This window comes from Moschus berezovskii, chromosome 20, assembly GCF_049115385.1.
Source record: "Moschus berezovskii isolate FMDL1 chromosome 20, NW_MosBer_1.0, whole genome shotgun sequence".
In the NCBI taxonomy this organism is placed as follows: Eukaryota; Metazoa; Chordata; class Mammalia; order Artiodactyla; family Moschidae; genus Moschus; species Moschus berezovskii.
The window spans coordinates 62,127,006-62,144,610 of record NC_142479.1 but is presented as its reverse complement, the minus strand read 5'-3'; the positions used below and the strand labels follow the sequence as shown (position 1 = coordinate 62,144,610).

General features: G+C 48.9%; 1 protein-coding gene across 2 annotated transcripts in view; it reads right to left on the bottom strand.

Moving 5' to 3' along the window:
* Positions 1 to 727: 727 nt before the first annotated feature.
* The window catches only part of CCDC57 (coiled-coil domain containing 57), a 116,548-nt gene continuing 99,670 nt past the window's right edge, over positions 728 to 17,605 (bottom strand). For both annotated transcript variants that reach the window (XM_055408285.2, XM_055408284.2), the window contains exon 19: positions 728 to 1,233. In XM_055408285.2, coding sequence (XP_055264260.2) covers positions 1,034 to 1,233 — 200 coding nt within the window. In that variant the 3' untranslated portion in view covers positions 728 to 1,033. The remainder of the gene's footprint in view (positions 1,234 to 17,605) is intronic.

Genomic DNA, 17,605 nt, shown 5'->3' with positions numbered 1-17,605 from the left:
TGTGTGCCTAGTAGCTGCCCACAGCTTCTCTGCTGCTCCCTGTCTGATTTCAGCTCAAGTGGGGAGCCTGAGGCTGGCGAGGAGGCCAGGAAGCCTCTCCCGGGGCCTGGGCCCCAGAACAACTGACCATGTGAACACAAGCATGGCATGTGCTGAGTGCCGCCTTGGTGCCAGGCCCAGCTCTTAGCGAAGCTTCCTGGACACACATCCACCTCATGCCCGGGCCCTACATATGGGGTCCCCTGGCCTGACACAGAAGTGGTGCAGCTGGGCTGAGAGCAAAAGGCCAGGATGGTCAACCTGCAGCCTCTGGGCTCTTGTCCCTCTGTCAGGCCTTCCTCAGGTACTGCCAAGAGTAGGGCTCCCGTGGAGCTCTGAAACCCGACCTATGTCCCAAGCCTTGAATTGGGCCCCCCTTCTGTGGATGGCTGGGCTTTTCTGCCCACCTACAGGGCTCCCTCAGTCCCCATGTGGACCAAAGAAGGCTCAGCCCTGGTGGCAGAGTGAATCCTGAAACCCACATGTTGGTAGCAGGGTCCGTGGAAAGTTGAACAGAATTTTATGCTACGAGATCCCTTGCTCACTCGTGTGTGACATCTGTAGTTCAGGATTGTAAATAGCTCTATTTTAAACTCAGATATAAACAGAGTAGTGTGTGTGATGGTACCAAAAGCACTCATGGTCGAACCTTTGAAACACAAGAAACCGGGCCAATGAGAGTCACATGTGCAAAGCCCTGGAAATCTTTTACTATCCTTCCCAAGTTCAAAGAAGAATCTGGGATTCGGTGGTCAGTCTGTGAGGTGCCTTAGCAGTTCACCACCCCCACTGTATACACACACACACACACACACACGCACGCGCACATGCACCCCTGACATGAAGACAAAAGCACCAAGGAGGAGAAGGGGAAGAAGACTAACAGATTGGATGGAAGGGAGCAGGAGGGGAAAGGGGAAGAGAGGGAAGTGGGGGGGAGGAGAAAGGAGGGCATCAGAAGGGGGATGGGGAGGCGTGGGGTGGGGCAGCGAGGTCAGTCCTTGGAGTTGTAGTTCCGAATCTTGGGGGGCCGCTGGCAGCCTTTATGTTTTGGAGGATGAGCCCTGGGGTGTCTAGCAGGCTTGCCCCTTGTCTGGGCTTCCATCTTCATCCCTTCAACGCCAAAGGCTGCCCACGTCGCAATGGGGCTCCCCTTGGGGTGCTGGAGGCTACAGGCTGTCGGTGCTGGGTGCTCTAGCAGGTGAAGAGAAAAGAGAAAAGAGGGTGAGTCATCACAGGGCAGGAGGATGCGGTGCGCACGGAGAGCTGGTTTCCCCGCGTGCTGGCCGAGCTTCTCACCAGCAGGAACCAGAGATTCCGTGCCAGCTTTCCTGTGGGAGCCCATGCAGGCCAGTGTCCTCTGGGGTAACAGCTGTATCTGGAGGACCTGGCCCTGGTGTCCTGCACAGAGGGTTTGTGTGGACATGTGCTCTCCAGGTGTTCTGCAGGGCCTGGACCTGCCCCTCCACTGGGCACACAGGATATTTGGCTGTGAAAAACATCTCCTGTCGTGATCATTTCGTAATGGGTCCCATGGAGGTTCTGAGGTTAATGGTTGACTTACGGCACTTCCCAGGCCGTCACCTACCCTGTGCCTTCTGGCGATGCTTGCCAAGCATTTCCAGCAGCACAGCAGCCCTGATGCCCGTGGCCAGGCCCCGGCCAATGACCCTGGAGCTATAGCACATGCTCTAAGTGTGGGCAACTGCTCCAGGGCAGCCGTCCCAAAATACTGGCAACAATTGTCTTTGCACGAGGGCACTCTAGGTGATGTTTGAAAAGTCCCTTGAGCTTTTCACTGTTTTCCTAGTTTTTAAAACTAAAAATGTATTTCTTTTTTTAAAAAAAATGTACCAGGAAGATGTTATTAAAAAGCAATTGTGATGCTACAAGACTGTATTGTACAACATGTGGAATATGGACAGTATTTTGTAATAACTGTAAATGGAGCATAACTTTAAAAAACTGTATAAAAATAAATAAAAAATGAAAAAAATAAAAAGCAGTGTTGAGATGATGCAAATTCAGCGGCAGCTCTCTTTTGTGGGCTGGCCCAGCATGCAGGGCCAGGGTCTGGAGCTCCAGGACGGTCTGCGCTAAAAGAGAATGCGGTGGTTAAGACGCTGTGCTTCCAATGCAAGGGGCATGAGTTAGATCCCTGGTTGGGGTCGTGATCCTGCATGCCATGTGGCTCACCCAAAAAAATAAAATGTAAAAAGTAAAAGAACGCTGACACAGGGCGTCAAGACAGGATAGGTGGGGCCTGGCTGCCTGGTACTGGTATCTCACACATGTGAGACACACTTCAGGGACGCACACCATCTGCCCAGTGTCACCGAGCCCACCACCCTGGGCCTGGCGGTGTGACGCTGAGCAGTCTGGAGGGGTCTGCCCAGCACATGGCCACGTGCTGCACAGGTGGACAACAGGGACCAAACTGGCCCAGACTCCAATCTGGGGAAAGGCCAGCAGAGCAGCTGCACAGCCTCTGGAGGGAAAGAACAGGGCTGGCATGGAGCTGGGTGACGGGAAAGGCCGGGACTAGGAAAGCACACACAGGGCTGTGAGCCAGGCTTTCTCCAGTGACTCCAGCACCATGAGCTGGGTGTGGGCCAGGGGCGCCCCGCCCTGGTCCCCTCTCTCGCCTTGTGCCCCTTCTGCTCCTCTGGCCTCTGGAGATGTCTGGAGCTGCTTCTCCTTTCCTGGGAGCTTCAAGGGTCACACCCAGTGGCCTCCCCGTGTGCCCTCAGACACAAAGCTGGGCCAGGTCCTGCTCTCCCCCTGCCCTCTGCCTCCCAGCGCCAGGTCCTGGAGCGGGGTGAGGATGTGGGTCCCTGGAGGTCCCCAGGTTTCCCTTTACTTCCTTTGGCCATGGCTGCTTCTCCCTCATTGAGAAAGCGCCCGTGTCTTCGGTTCTTCAACCCCAGGTGAATTCTTTCTCTCTACACAGAGACCTTCTCACCCTAGATGCCTTTACAAGTGCTTATAAAGGGATCTCTGGTCATCCCTGTCCTGCTAACTTGGTTTCCTTCTGGAAGGCCATTACCACTGGGGAGGGTCAGGGTCAGAAGCCTGACCACTGCGATGCTGGGGGTCCCTCCCTACAACTTGAGGAACCAGCCCCTTCAAGGGTTCGTGGGCATGACCTGAGTCCATCCCATTGTCTGCCTGGGGGACAAGGTGTAGGGAGATGGGCCAGCCTAGGGCCCGAGACGTTTGCTTGGGAGGCCGCACTCCCTGTGGCCAGTGGTTAGGAGCTGATTGCTAGTTCAGCCGGATGCCAGGCAGGTGGTTCCAATGTTTCTGATGGAAGCACAGGCCAGGCAGACCCACTTGTCTGCCTAGGAGCAGGGCCTCTTAGCTGAGAGGATGGCACAGCCAGCCTTGCAGGGCACTGGTTTCTGTCCCTCTCCCTGCAAAGTCACCCTGAGGGGGTGACTGGCTCCTCAAGGACAGGCGTCCAGGGCATGGCAGTCCTGGCTCAGGCATGAAGCTGAACAAGTCAGGCTTGCTTGCCTTAGGACACTTCCTGTGGCTGAGCAGTGGTCTCTGCTTGAGTGATCTGTGCCCTCACTCAGACCAGGGGCTGGGGTGTGGAAGTGAGGCCCCCATGGTGCTCTCTGCTGCCTCCTCCTCGCCTGGCCTGTTCTGCTCTCTTTCTGTTCTGGGCTCTGATGAGGCTTCAGGGACATTTAGGGGCATAGCACTCGCCTCCTATGGGATGCTGGTACAGCCCCAGCCTTCAGGAAGGTTCAATGAAATGCCCAAGACCTGGGGGCCCGGCAGGGGCTGACTGAGTCGAGGGGGTTGTGGGCCTGCCCTTTTGGTGGGTGGTCTTCCCCATGACCTTCCTGGCCCCTATTGACCAGGAGCCTGGCACATCCCATGGACCAGAGCCCTGGGGGGAGGAGGGTTAGTCTCCTGTCTCGGGGCCTCCTGGGGCTCTCTGCGCACAGGGGGTCCCAGCTCTCTGGCTGCTCGGAGCTGCTGCCCAGCTCCCTTCTAAGTTGTCTTCCCATCTGCCTGCCCATCAGGGTTGCTCTGAGCACAGGCACGTTGGGCCTCTACAGGCAGTTGGAAAGGCATTCCATGAGCTCCTGAGAAAGGGGATATGGAGCCATGTCCGCCCTGGTTCTCCAGAACCTTCCGTGGAGCTAGGGCGCTGCTCGAGACTCAGGTCCCAGTTGTAGCCTTGGCCACAAGGGGCGGGACCTCCTCAGGCTCACTTCAGCGTCTGCTGGGCTTGCTGGGCCTTCCCTCTCCTCTCTGGGGTGACCCCTCTGGGTGCTGATGGCCCCTCGCTTCTGCTGAGATCTCTCTCCTGCTTGCCTGGGAGCCCCTCGAGTCCCCAAGTTCCACATTTCTCAAGTTGGGGGAATTATACCCCCTAGGGCTCCTCACCCTCACCCTGGGCATCCTTGTGAATCAATCAGTGGTTAAAAGTTAGATTCTGTTACACTCCCCGCCGCAAATCCTGTGGGAGAGAGCCCCAAGCCTTCAGTGTATGAGGGGTGTCGATGGTGGGTGACGTAGACCCCTGAGCCTGTCCTGAGCAGCCTGGGTACTGCTGCAGGCCCCTGGTGCAGAGGCTCTGGACTGATACTTCCAGGCTTGACTCCCTTCAGTCAGGGTGGAGGAGGGGCAGGCAGGAAATGCCAGGTCCTCAGGGCCCTGCGGCCACTCCCAGCTGTGGGCTGGGGGCGCTGACCAGACAGCCCTGGTTAACAGGCCAGCATCACCACTCCTCCCCTCCACTTCCTGGGGGGGAAGTTAACGCCTGACGCCAACCCCTAACTGCTCTTTCCTACCATCATTTTTTGGGGTACCTCCTTCCTGGTTCTGGGCTCACCCAGGACTGTCTGCTAGTGCCCCTGTGTGGCCCCGCGTGGCTCCCATCCTGGGTGTCAGGAAGCACCTCAGGCAGGAGACTTAGAGGGGAAATGCTCTGTGGCAAAGGAGAGCCGGCACTGCCTCCGTCATGACCCCGCCCCTCTCGGGCCCTGTCTGAGGCCCAGCTCCTCAGAGGAGAGGGACTGGGAAAGGCCACGTCAGGTGGCTGGGCAGAGTGGGCAGGCTTATGAGTGCAGGCGCAAAGTGGGAAGGGGAGAAACAGCGCCAGGACAGAGGGCAGGATGGTGGGAGCTGAGGTCAGGGAGGCAGTGGGAAGCAGTGGCTGGGCCTTCAAGCCTGGTTGGTTCCCCCACTTGGAGGGCGGAGGGCAGTGGGGCTGCCTGGACTGGGGGAGCTGAGTGCCCAGGCTGTACCCAGACAACTTGTGTCCTCTGTATGGTATGTGGGGGGACAGCAAGGAGGGCACGGATGGGCATACCGGGTGGGGGTTGGATGTTGATCTGCCTTCTTTTCATAGAGGGGCTACCCTGGTGGCTCAGATGGGAAAGAATCCTCCTGCAGTGTGGGAGACCTGGGTTCGATTCCTGGGTCAGGAAGATCCCGTGGAGAAGGGAATGGCAACCTACTCCAGTATTCTTGCCTGGAGAATCCCACGGACAGAGGAGCCTGGCAGGGTCGCAGAGAGTCGGACATGACTGAGCGACTAACACACTTCTTTCCATAGAGAGCAAACAATGAAAACCAGATGAACAAGGTGACATTCATTAAAAGGTACACTTTCACAGGTGCTCTTGGAGGCTCTGCCCCTCAGTAGGTCAGACCAAGTACCCAAGAATCCTAGGGTCCTCCCATGGAGGGGCCGCCACCTCCGCACCTAGCCAGGATGCAGACTGGCAGCACACATGCCTTGAGTGGCTGCCCTCTGCTCCTCTTGGCAGGAGGGACACTGTGAGTGAGGCAACGCTCTTCCTTTCCATAGAAATGTGCCTCCTTGGGAGGGCTGCCAATTGGCCCCAAGCACAGTAGCTGCAGGTCTTGTTCCAGGCCCCAGGCGATGACCCTGAGGACCCTGTGGGCTGCTTTGGGAACCCCCTCCCAATCCCCTCACTCCTTGTCCAGGACAGACATGCCCTGCAGGGCAGGCACACAGCACTCAGGGCTGGGAGTGAGCTTTGCACAGATCTGCTGTGTGCCCAGTAGCTGCCCACAGCTTCTCTGCTGCTCCCTGTCTGATTTCAGCTCAAGTGGGGAGCCTGAGGCTGGCGAGGAGGCCAGGAAGCCTCTCCCGGGGCCTGGGCCCCAGAACAACTGACCATGTGAACACAAGCATGGCATGTGCTGAGTGCCGCCTTGGTGCCAGGCCCAGCTCTTAGCGAAGCTTCCTGGACACACATCCACCTCATGCCCGGGCCCTACATATGGGGTCCCCTGGCCTGACACAGAAGTGGTGCAGCTGGGCTGAGAGCAAAAGGCCAGGATGGTCAACCTGCAGCCTCTGGGCTCTTGTCCCTCTGTCAGGCCTTCCTCAGGTACTGCCAAGAGCAGGGCTCCCGTGGAGCTCTGAAACCCGACCCATGTCCCAAGCCTTGAATTGGGCCCCCCTTCTGTGGATGGCTGGGCTTTTCTGCCCACCTACAGGGCTCCCTCAGTCCCCATGTGGACCAAAGAAGGCTCAGCCCTGGTGGCAGAGTGAATCCTGAAACCCACATGTTGGTAGCAGGGTCCGTGGAAAGTTGAACAGAATTTTATGCTACGAGATCCCTTGCTCACTCGTGTGTGACATCTGTAGTTCAGGATTGTAAATAGCTCTATTTTAAACTCAGATATAAACAGAGTAGTGTGTGTGATGGTACCAAAAGCACTCATGGTCGAACCTTTGAAACACAAGAAATCGGGCCAATGAGAGCCACATATGTAAAGCCCAGAAAATCTTTCACCATCTTTCCCAAGTTAAAAAGCAAATGCTGGGCTTCCCTGGTGGTCCAGTGGTTAAGAACCTGCCTTGTAATGAAAGGAACGCCAGTTAGATCCCTGGGCAGGGAAGATCCCACACACCTCGGGGCAACTAAACTGATACACCACCTCAACTGCAGCCTGTGCACCTTGGAGCCTGTGCTCACAAGAGAAGCCACTACAATGAGAAGCCCACACTCTGCAACTGGAGAGGAGCGCCTGGTCACCATAACTAGAGAAAGCCCATGTGCAGCAACAAAGAGCCAGAAGACCCAGCGCAGCCAAAAACAAGAATAAATACATAAAACAAACCCCTCATTTCCCAGCACATTTGTTACTGTGCTTACTTGAAGAATGAATGGCATTCTTATAGGATGTTAATGGAGGACATAATTTGGATATGCTAAACTTACACATAAACTTCTACATCTTTGTACTGAACTCTGTTAAACACAAACTTTAAAATCCCTACCGGGATGCAGGCAGGAGGGTTTCTCAAACAAGTGGGATAAAAATTCTGGTTCCGTCTAAGGAGCCACATTGAGAGTACTCTTGGGAGAAGTGCTTACATATGGAGAAAAACAAATATAGAAGAAGCTGCCGGACACTTGGGAAATAGGGAAATCAAACTTATACAAACCCACAACAACCCAAAATGAGAATTCCAGATATTGTGGCTGTGATGGGGGTGGGATGGTCAGATGTAGGGAGAAAGGGAGCACGTAAAGAACACGCCTATGAAGGGAAACCAGAAGCAGTAACAAGTGTGAGAAATCAATAGGGCTGTGTGAACACGTTTGAGTGAGTGAGATTATCCTTGGGCAAAAGCAGAATGGGTAACTTATAATGCAGCAGAAGGAAACTTGATTTCTCTGATGAAAGGTAGGAATGTAGAAAAAATAAACAGAAATAAAGCAAAGAGATGAAAAATAATAACATGGAGAATTAAGCCCAATAGATAAATGAGTTAAATTCAACCAATGAAGAAAAATTCTCAAATTGGATTTATTCAAAACAAACAAACAAGATTCAACAAGATGTGTAAAGATGTTTTAAACCTATTTAAAACAAAAGACAGGGAATTCCCTGGTGGTCTAATGGTTAGAACTGTTTCCACTACAGGGGGCCTGGTCAGGGAATAAGGTCTCACATGACTTGTGGTGGTGTGGCCAAAAACAAAAACAAAAAAGACACATAAAAATTGAAAACAAACACAAAATAAAATAAAATTAGGCACAAACTGTCATAAGGGGTAAAGAAGAACTCTGAGTCCTGGTGAAGGGACAACTTCAGAACATACCAAATAACATCTGACAGAGCTGCAAGGCAAAGTAGATAATCCAAAAACAGGTGGGTGGAGGTTTTAATCACCCCTATTGATCATAAACCCATACAGAGATGGCAAAGACTTAGTCAACGGAATTAATTAGCTTGAGTTATTAGACACAGAGATGTCTAAACTAGTAGGCAGATAGTACACTTTCTTTTTTTGCCGAACACAGACCATGCACAGAATCAGACCACATATACTCTTTGCGGCCCCATGGACTGTATCCCACCAGGTTCTTCTGTCCATGGGATTCTTCAGGCAAGAATACTGGAGTAGGTTGCCATTTCCTTCTCCAGGGGATCTTCCCAACCCAGGGATCGAACCTACATCTCTCATGTGTCCTGAACTGGCAGGCAGGTTCTTTACCACTACTGCCACCTGGAAAGCCCCTCAGGCCACAGGGCAAGTCTCAATTCATTCCAAATAGAATATTAATACAATAAAATTAGAAACCAACATCAAAATCTCCCTAAATCCCTTCTGCTTGGACACTAACTTATTACTGAATAATCCTTGAGTTATGTAGGAAACCATATGGTGAATTCAAAAAATATTTAGAATCGAATCTCAGAATTTGTAGGACATAGCTCAAGCAGCTGCCAATACACTTATCTGGAAATACTAACAGTTAAGACTAACAGGAGATGAGCTAGCCTTCAGGAGGAGAAACTGGAGAGAAAGGAACAGAACAAACTTGGGAACAAGAAAAAGGAAGTCATAGCATTAAAGGCAAGATTCAGTGAAATGGAAACTCCAAGAAAACAAGCAGCACAGAGCATCAACAGAACTCAAACTGTTGTCTGCAGAGATTAATAAGATTAACCTCTGCCAAGATGGATCCAAAAAAAAAGGGAGAGAAAATGAACATGGCAGGAGAATAATGGGTAAAAATGAATGTTATAAACACCTATTCACTAGTAAGTTAATAAAATCTAGATGAAATGGAAAGTTCCAAAACCAGTACCAAAAAAAAAGCATTTGAAATATCCAGTAATTAATAAGAAAACTGAAATGATGATCAAAAACTTCCCTCCCCAAAGACTTGTGGCTCAGATGGTTTTACAGGAGGTTCTACTGAATTTTCAAAGAAGAGACCCAAATTTCAAGGAACAGTCAATTTCTATCTTATTTCAATTACTCAGAAAAGTAGAAAAAAAGCTCATTTTATGAGGTAATCTACATTTCTAAACCAGATAAAGACAACCCAAGAACAAAAATATTTAACTTATAAATGTAGCTATAAAAACTATATAAAGAAACATTAGCAAGCCAAATTAGTATTAAAAATATATCAAGTATAGTTTATCCCAGTAAAGAAAGGCGGGTTCCACATCAGAAAATCTACCACCATAGTTTACCACAATAAGCAAAAAATATATATATGATTATGTTAATCAATGCAGGAAAACATCTGATGAGGTTTAACACTTATTCATGATGAAAACTCTTGGTAAATCAAGAATGTAAGAGAAAATTGTAACTTGATAGAGGTTATATGTAAAAATTCACAGCAATCACTTTAGTGCAAAATGAGCCTCAATCTCTTCAAGTCGGAGAATGAGACAAGATGTCCCTGACAACACTCCTGTTAACACGGTTTCAGGGCCCCAACCAGTTCTGTAAGGAAATTAAATGAAACAGGAGTATAAGCACTGAAGGGAAGAAACAGTCACTGTTTGAAGATACCAGGATCATCCACTCAGGGAAAAGAGCACGCCAAGACAAACTGTCAGTGCGTCCCTCATAGCTCAGTTGGTAAAGAATCTGCCTGTAACGCAGGAGACCCACGTTCCATCCCTGGGTCGGTCAGGAAGATCCCCTGGAGGAGGAAATGGCAACCCACTCCAGTATTCTTGCCTGGAGAATCCCATGGACAGAGGAGCCTGGCGGGCTGCAGTCCATGGGATCGCAAGAGTCGGACACGACTTAGCAACTAAACCACCACCACCAAGGAAGTTCAGCAAGGAGGACGGACAGATGAGTCTGCTGCGTACTACAGAGCACTTCTCTGAAGAACTGTGACCTTCCAGCAAATAGGATAAAGTACTGGAAACCGCAAGAAAACTCTAAGTCAGCCTGCCCTATTTTGAAAATGAAGTCTCACTGGAAGGCAGCCCAATGTGCCCCGTTGTGGCTGTCTGTGGCCAGAGGGTGGCTGCTCTTCCCACTGCTGCTTCTGCTACCAGCCCCTGGGGGCTGTCCCTCTCCTCACAAAGTGTGAAATGTGCAGCCTTCTCCAGAGAGCAAATAACCCCTTATGGATAAAAACAAAACAAAAACAGAAGTGGGTGGGTTTGTTCTATACACTGATTCTATACTTTTTTTTTTTTAAGTTGAGTTACCATTTCTTCAAACAAAATCTCGAGTGCAGGCTTGCGGGAAAGGACAGCCCTGGCTGGGACGAGCGTAGGATGCCAAAGGCTCTTCCAGCCCTCCCACCTTCAGGGCTCTTGAGGCCCTTCCAAAAGGCTCTGGGGCCCCGCTGTGAGGGCACTGTCGACAGTAATGACCTCCCCGAGGAGTCCTGAGTGCCCAGTGGAGGATAATTAAGAGGGCCTGAGTAAATTGATATGAATTATAAGAATTCTGCAAGGATCTGCAGTGGTGTGAGGCAAGTTGACACTGGGTGTCTGTCCTACTTTGGCTCTTCTTGATTTTGCCTGGAACAGACATGGATAACCCAGACTAGAAACCAAGATCAGAAGGGACCATGTAGCAGGAGAGAGACAGAACATCAAGAGCAGAAGGCCAGAGTTCTCCAGAATACGCTGCTCCCAGCTGCTGTCTGGGTGATAATGAACATAGGAGATCTTTTGCTTTTTGTTTGTTTTTTAAAAAAATAACTTCTATTGAGCTATAATTTATATACAATAAAATGTACTCATTTGAAGGGTGCATTTCAATGGGTTGTATAAAATCTATACATCTATGTCTATGGAACATTTCCTTCAACCTTAAACATCCCTGCTCCCAGCCTGAAGCAACCACCGATCTGCTTTTTGTCATTACTGACTATGTAGGTCGTTTCTACAAGTTCACATAAAAAGAGTAAACTAGGGGGCTTCCCTGGTGGCTCAGAGATGAAGAATCCACCTGTCAATGTAGGAGACACACGTTTGATCCCTCATCTGGGATCAGCTAGGCCTGTGTCCCACAGCTGTAGAGCCAGAGCTCAAGAGCCTCAGAACTGCAGCTACTGAGCCCACGTGCTGCAACTACTGAAGCCTTTGCACTCTGCAGCCTGTGCTCCACAAGAGGAGCCACTGCAATAAGTTCATGCACTGCAACTAGACAGTGGTCCCCACTGACCGCACCTAGATGAAAGCCCACGCAGCAGCAAAGACCCAGCACAGCCAAAAATAAAAACATTAAAAAAAAAAAAAAGTACACTAGGGACTGCTTGATGTCTGGTTCTTCCAGAGATCAAAGCAATGTTTCCGAGGTCCATTCCTGTTGTCATACGTACTAGGAGTTCTTCTGCTTGTCGAGTAGTAGTACAGCATACTTGTTTTGTCCTTCAATCGTGTCCGACTCTTGCAACCCCATGGACAGTAGCCTACCAGGTTCCTCTTGTCCATGGGATTTTCCAGGCAAGAATACTGGAGTGGGTTGTCCTTCCCTTCTCCAGGAGAATCTTCCAGACCCAGGGATCCAACCCACGCCTCCTGCACTGGCAGGCGGACTCTTTATCACTGACCATCAACAGATAAATGGAAAAGCAGCACATCACACTGCTACACAGTTCTTTGCTTTTCCACTTATGTGTTGATGCACATTTGTGTTGTTTCCAATCTGACATTTGTGTTAAGGCCTTTGGGGCGTGGATGTTCACTGGAAAAGAGTCAGATGCTGGGAAGGATTGGGGGCAGGAGGAGAAGGGGACGACAGAGAATGAGATGGCTGGATGGCATCACCGACTCGATGGACATGAGTTTGAGTGAACTCCGGGAGTTGGTGATGGACAGGGAGGCCTGGCGTGCTGTGATTCATGGGGTCGCAAAGAGTCGCACACAACTGAGCGACTGAACTGAACTGAACTGAATGGCTGAGTTGTGTAGCAAGTATTTTTCCTTTTGATAGGTAAGAAGTGGATTTATTTAGAGAGACACACACTACACAGACACAGTGTGGACCATCTGAGGAGGCGAGAGCAACTGCAAGTTTGTTTTTTTTTAAGAAACTGCCAAACTGTTTTCCAAAGCAGTTGACCATCCTGCGTTCTCTCAGGCAGTGTGAGTTCCAGCGGCTCCATGTGTTTGCTACCACTTGATATCACCATATTATTGTATGTTCTTGGTTGTCTGAGTGACTGTGCAGTGGCACCTCACTGTGGTTTAAATTTGCATTTCCCTGATGACTAACACTGAGTATCTTTCATGGGCTTGCTGGCATCTGTATCTCTTGTATTTTGAAGTGTCTTCTGTAGTATTTTGGCTATTTTAAAAATTGGGCTTATTTATTTACCACTGAGTTGTAAAGTTCTTTGTATATTCTGGATCAGGTCCTTGATATGTGTTCAAATATTTTCTCCCAGCTTATCTTGTCACCTTCTTGAGAATGTCATTGCAGAAGCAGAACTTTAACATTTTGATGAAGTCCAATCCAACAAATTTTCTCCATTTAAGGTTGAGACATTTTTCTATCCTAAGAAATTTTTGTCTATCCCAAAGTCACAAAGATCTCCTATGATTTCTTCTAGATGTTTTATAGTTTTTTTTTTAATATTTATTTAGTTATTTGGTGATGCTGGGTCTTAGTTGTGGCATGCAGGATCTTGGATATTTATTGTGGCATTCGGGATCGTTTTTTAGTTTCAGCATGTAGGATCTTTAGCTGCAGTGTCTTGGATCTAGTTTCCTGATCAGGGATCAAATCTGAGCCCCCTGCATTGGGAGCGCAGAGTCTTAGCCACTAGACCACCAGGGAAGTCTCTTCCTGCCTACTCTTGAATTTGTGTTTTTTTAAATCCCATTTTATCTCTACTATAGCCCTATTAGCTATACATCTTTGCGCTTTTTGTTTGTTTTGTTGTTTTTGAATGTTGCTCTATGGTATATACATTTTTAATTTGTCACATTCTACCCTGAAGTAGTATTATACAAGTTCACGTATAAGAGCCCAACAGGAGCGTGCTTTCTTTTCCCTTTCCCGTCATTTATGCCACAGTGGCATACATTTCACTTGTGCGTGTATCATAAACCCCATCACACACTGTTATCATGTGTGCTATAAACAGCCAGTGATCTTCCAACGAAAAACGTAAGCCTGTTGCCTTTATTTATCCACAAACTCACCTGCTGCCTCTGTATTTCTGATGACCCCAATTTTCATTTGCCATCATTTCCTTTGCCTGAAGAATGTCCTTTACTATTTCTTGTAGTGAAGGCCTGCTGGTGATGGATTCTATCTGGTTTGTCTGTGAACGTCTTTATTTTGCCTCCATTTTTAAAAGATCTTTTTGCTAGATACAGAATTCTACTTTGTGAGCTCCTTTTTCTTTCAGCTTAGAGACAAACGATGATCCCTTGTTGTCTGGTAGCTATAGTTTCTGAAGAGAAGTCTGCCATAATTTTTATCTTCATTCGTCTTCAAGTAATGTGTCTTTTCTTTGACTGCTTTTAAGATTTTACTTTATTGCTAATTTTAAGAAACTTGATTATGATAGTCCCTGGATTGAATTTGTGCCTGTGTGTTTATCCTGGTGCTTGGGGTTGACAAATTTTTTGAATCAGTGAATTAGGAGTTTTCGTCAAATTTAAGGGGAAAAAAAGGGCTCATTTCTTCAAACACTTTTTCTGCCCCTCTTTCTCCCCTCTGTTAGACTGGTGGATGCGCTCTCTCAGGTTGCCAAAGCTGTTTTCCATGCCCTATGTTTTCTCTCTGTGTGTCATTTTGGGTTGACTCTATTGCTATGTCTTCAAGTTCCTTGTGTTTTCTTCTGCTATCTCTATTCTACCGTTAATCCCATCCAATGTGTTTTCCTTATCAAATACTGTATTTTTCATCTCTGGAAGTGTTGTTTGGTTTTTTATAGTTTCAGTTCTTATCATTGTTTTCCTTTAAATACCTGAATATGTTCGTAACAGTCATCTCAACGTCTTTGTTTGCTTATTTCCTCATTTCTGTCATTTCTGGACCTCTTTCCACTGAATGCTTTTCCTCTTGGCTTTGGATCACATTTCCCTGCTTCTTCACAAGTCTTGAAATTTTTAACTGGCTATTGTACATTTTAGGTATTGTGTTGGAATTTTGTCTTTTTAAGAATGTTGAGCTTTGTTTTACAGGCTGTTAGGTTCTCATTTCGTCAATTCAAAGGCTGTTTTTGAGCCTTTCTAGGGTAAGTCTTGGAGAAGGCAATGGCAACCCACTCCAGTACTCTTGCCTGGAAAATCCCATGGACGGAGGAGCCTGGTAAGCTGCAGTACATGGGGTCGCTAAGAGTTGGACACAACTGAGCGACTTCACTTTCACTTTTCACTTTCATGAACTGGAGAAGGAAATGGCAACCCACTCCTGTGTTCTTGCCTGGAGAATCCCAGGGATGGGGGAGCCTGGTGGGCTACCATCTATGGGGTCGCACAGAGTCGGACACGACTGATGTGACACAGCAGCAGCAGGATAAGTCTAGATGAGTCTGCACTTCAGAGACACTTAGCTCTATAACCAAGGTGTGACTTCTCTGGGTCTCCAATGAATGAAGGTTGGAGACTGACTATCTCTCCAACATCTTAGAGGTCTGGAAATGGTTACGCTTACAAGCTACTTATCTTCCCTTTACCTGAATTTGTGGAGTTTTATTCTGCACATCAATGAACTAGGACACGGTAAAGACTCAAGACAATTCCTATGAGGATTTCTGGAGCTCTCTTCTGCATACCCCTCCCCCCCACCCAAACCCCCTCCCCTCAAATCCTTCCTGCAACTTCTAGCTCCTCTGCCTTCCCAGACACCAGTTCCTGTTTCTTCCTCCAGAGAAGGCACTGAGAGCCCTGCTTGATGCTCCCCTCTCTGTGACTGCAGCCCAGAAAATGCCTTAGGTCAGAAAGCCAGGGGGACCTGACAGGTGCCTCATTTGTCTTCCTTCTTTTAAGAATCACAGTCCTCTGCTACCTATTTTCCAACATCTGAAAACAGTTGTTTCATATATTTTGTCTATGTAGGGGTGGATGTTAATGTATAGTCCTTAGTCTGGCCAGGAGTAGGAGCGAGTGCTGGTCATGCTGTGGCCCCAGAAAAAACAGCACTGAAGTAGATGCAACTTGGCCACATCAAAGTATTTACTTTGTTTTAAAAGTTATTTCAACACAAGTTTGTTTTCCTAAGTGGCAGGAAAAGCTGTTTCATCATATCAACTTCAAAAAAGAGCTAACAGAGATCTATTTGACTGGGTGTGTGTGTGTGTGTGTGTGTGTGTGTGTGTGTGTGTGTGTGCGCACGCATGCTCAGTTGTGTCCGACTCTTTGCGACCCACTGGACTGTAGCCTGCCAAGCTCCTCTGTCCATGGGATTTCCCCGGCAGGAATACTGGAGTGGGTTGCCATTTTCTCCTCTAGGGGATCTTTCCAGACCAAGGGTCAAAACCTGCATCCCTTGCATCTCCTGCTTTGGCAGGTGGATTCTTTACCATGGTGCCACCTGGGAAGCTCCTATTTGACCATATATTTCTCAAAAAGTTTAGAGGATACTCTACGTCCTAAAAAGTCTCAGGTTATAATAAACAGTAAAGGCGGGAAGCTGGAGTTGCTCACCTAATTCAAGATACTGCATGGCTCCCTTCTTGGACCAGAACCCTGGTTCTTAGATTTCTCTGGCTGCAATTACAGAAGATGCTAAAGGGTGGTGCACACTGGTGAACTTGGCTCTCTCATTCAGTCCCATCCTAAGAGGAGTAATGTGCAGAGCCAAGAGGACAAATGTGATGCTGGCAAACAGGGCAGGGCCCTTTTGATCCCCACGGCTCCCCAGAGGATGCTGGGAGAGTCCTGGTCACGCTGCTCAGGGGGCCACTGGTGGTGTTCCCTTGGGCAGTTCCCATCACCATCCACTCACAAGGTTACTGTGAGAGTGGCTGCTTAGAGCATGGGCAGAGCCATTCCAATGACTTGTGTTCCCATTATCACATTAATCTCCCCATGGGTCAGGTTTGCCCGTCTCAGAGCTGGGTCTGCATCTCACTATGATACACTAGGAGCCTGATGTCCACCTTTGAGGACAGATTCTCAGACCCTGGTTTGCATACAGGTATGAGGACCACAGACAGGGAAAAGAGAATATAACACTCCAGGTGTGTTTGCCCTGTTCTCTGACTATTCTTGGAGGTCACCTGCCCTGAGATTTTCACCTTTTCTTTCTTATAAAAAATCCAACCACAAGTGGCTGCTCCTTCCATCCTTCACTCAGTGCAATGCTGGGGTGCCTTTATGTTTACTGAGAAACATAAAGTTTCTGTGGGGAGGCCAGATGATGATGCTCCTGGTCTTGAGAGCATGCTGTGTTCAGAGTTTGTATGTCCTCAGAGCATGGCTGAGCTGGCAGACCCACGGCTGAATCAGTCTGCCTTCAGAGAAAGGCCCCAAACGCTGCTTCTGAGTCCAGGCATCCTTCAGGGGAAGCCTGGAACAGTCTCCACTCAAAAATACACAATGCCAGGGTAAGCTAGTATCCCCAGGGCCCACTCAACCCTATTCAGTGACTGGTAACACCCTGCAGAATGGCTCACTAACCACAAGGATGAGACCAAAGGGACCTGTATGTTGGTTCTGCGGTCAATCACACGTGACTCTCAGAGTAGGAGAATCTCAGTTTGCCTGGCAGTCACTTTATTCTGGGTCTGGGAAGGTGCTTTGCTGGAGGCTGTCCCCTGGGGCTGGAGGCCACACAGACCATGTACCACTGGGCATGGCTGGATCCGGCTCCCAGGGTTTTCTATAGCTTACAGACTGAGCTGCAATTTGGCCTGTATGTTTTAACTAGTTGCCAATATTAACAAACTGAAACATTCCATATAAAAAATGGGGCTTCCCAGGTGGTTCAGTGGTAAAGAATCTGCCTGCCAATGCAGGAGATACGGGTTTGATCCCTGGGTTGGGAAGATCCCCTGGAGGAGGAAATGACAACCCACTCCAGTATTCTTGCTTGGAAAATTCCATGGACAGAGGAGCCTGGGGGGCTATAGTTCAGGGAGTCGCAAAAGAGTCAGAAAAGACTAAGCGACTGAGCTGCTGCTGCTGCTAAGTCGCTTCAGTCGTGTCCAACTCTGTGCGACTCCATAGACAGCAGCCCACCAGGCTCTCCCATCCCTGGGATTCTCCAGGTAAGAACACTGGAGTGGGTTGCCATTTCCTTCTCCAATGTATGAAAGTGGAACGTGAAAGTGAAGTCGCTCAGTCCTGTCTGACTCTTCGCAACCCCATGGACTGCAGCCTACCAGGC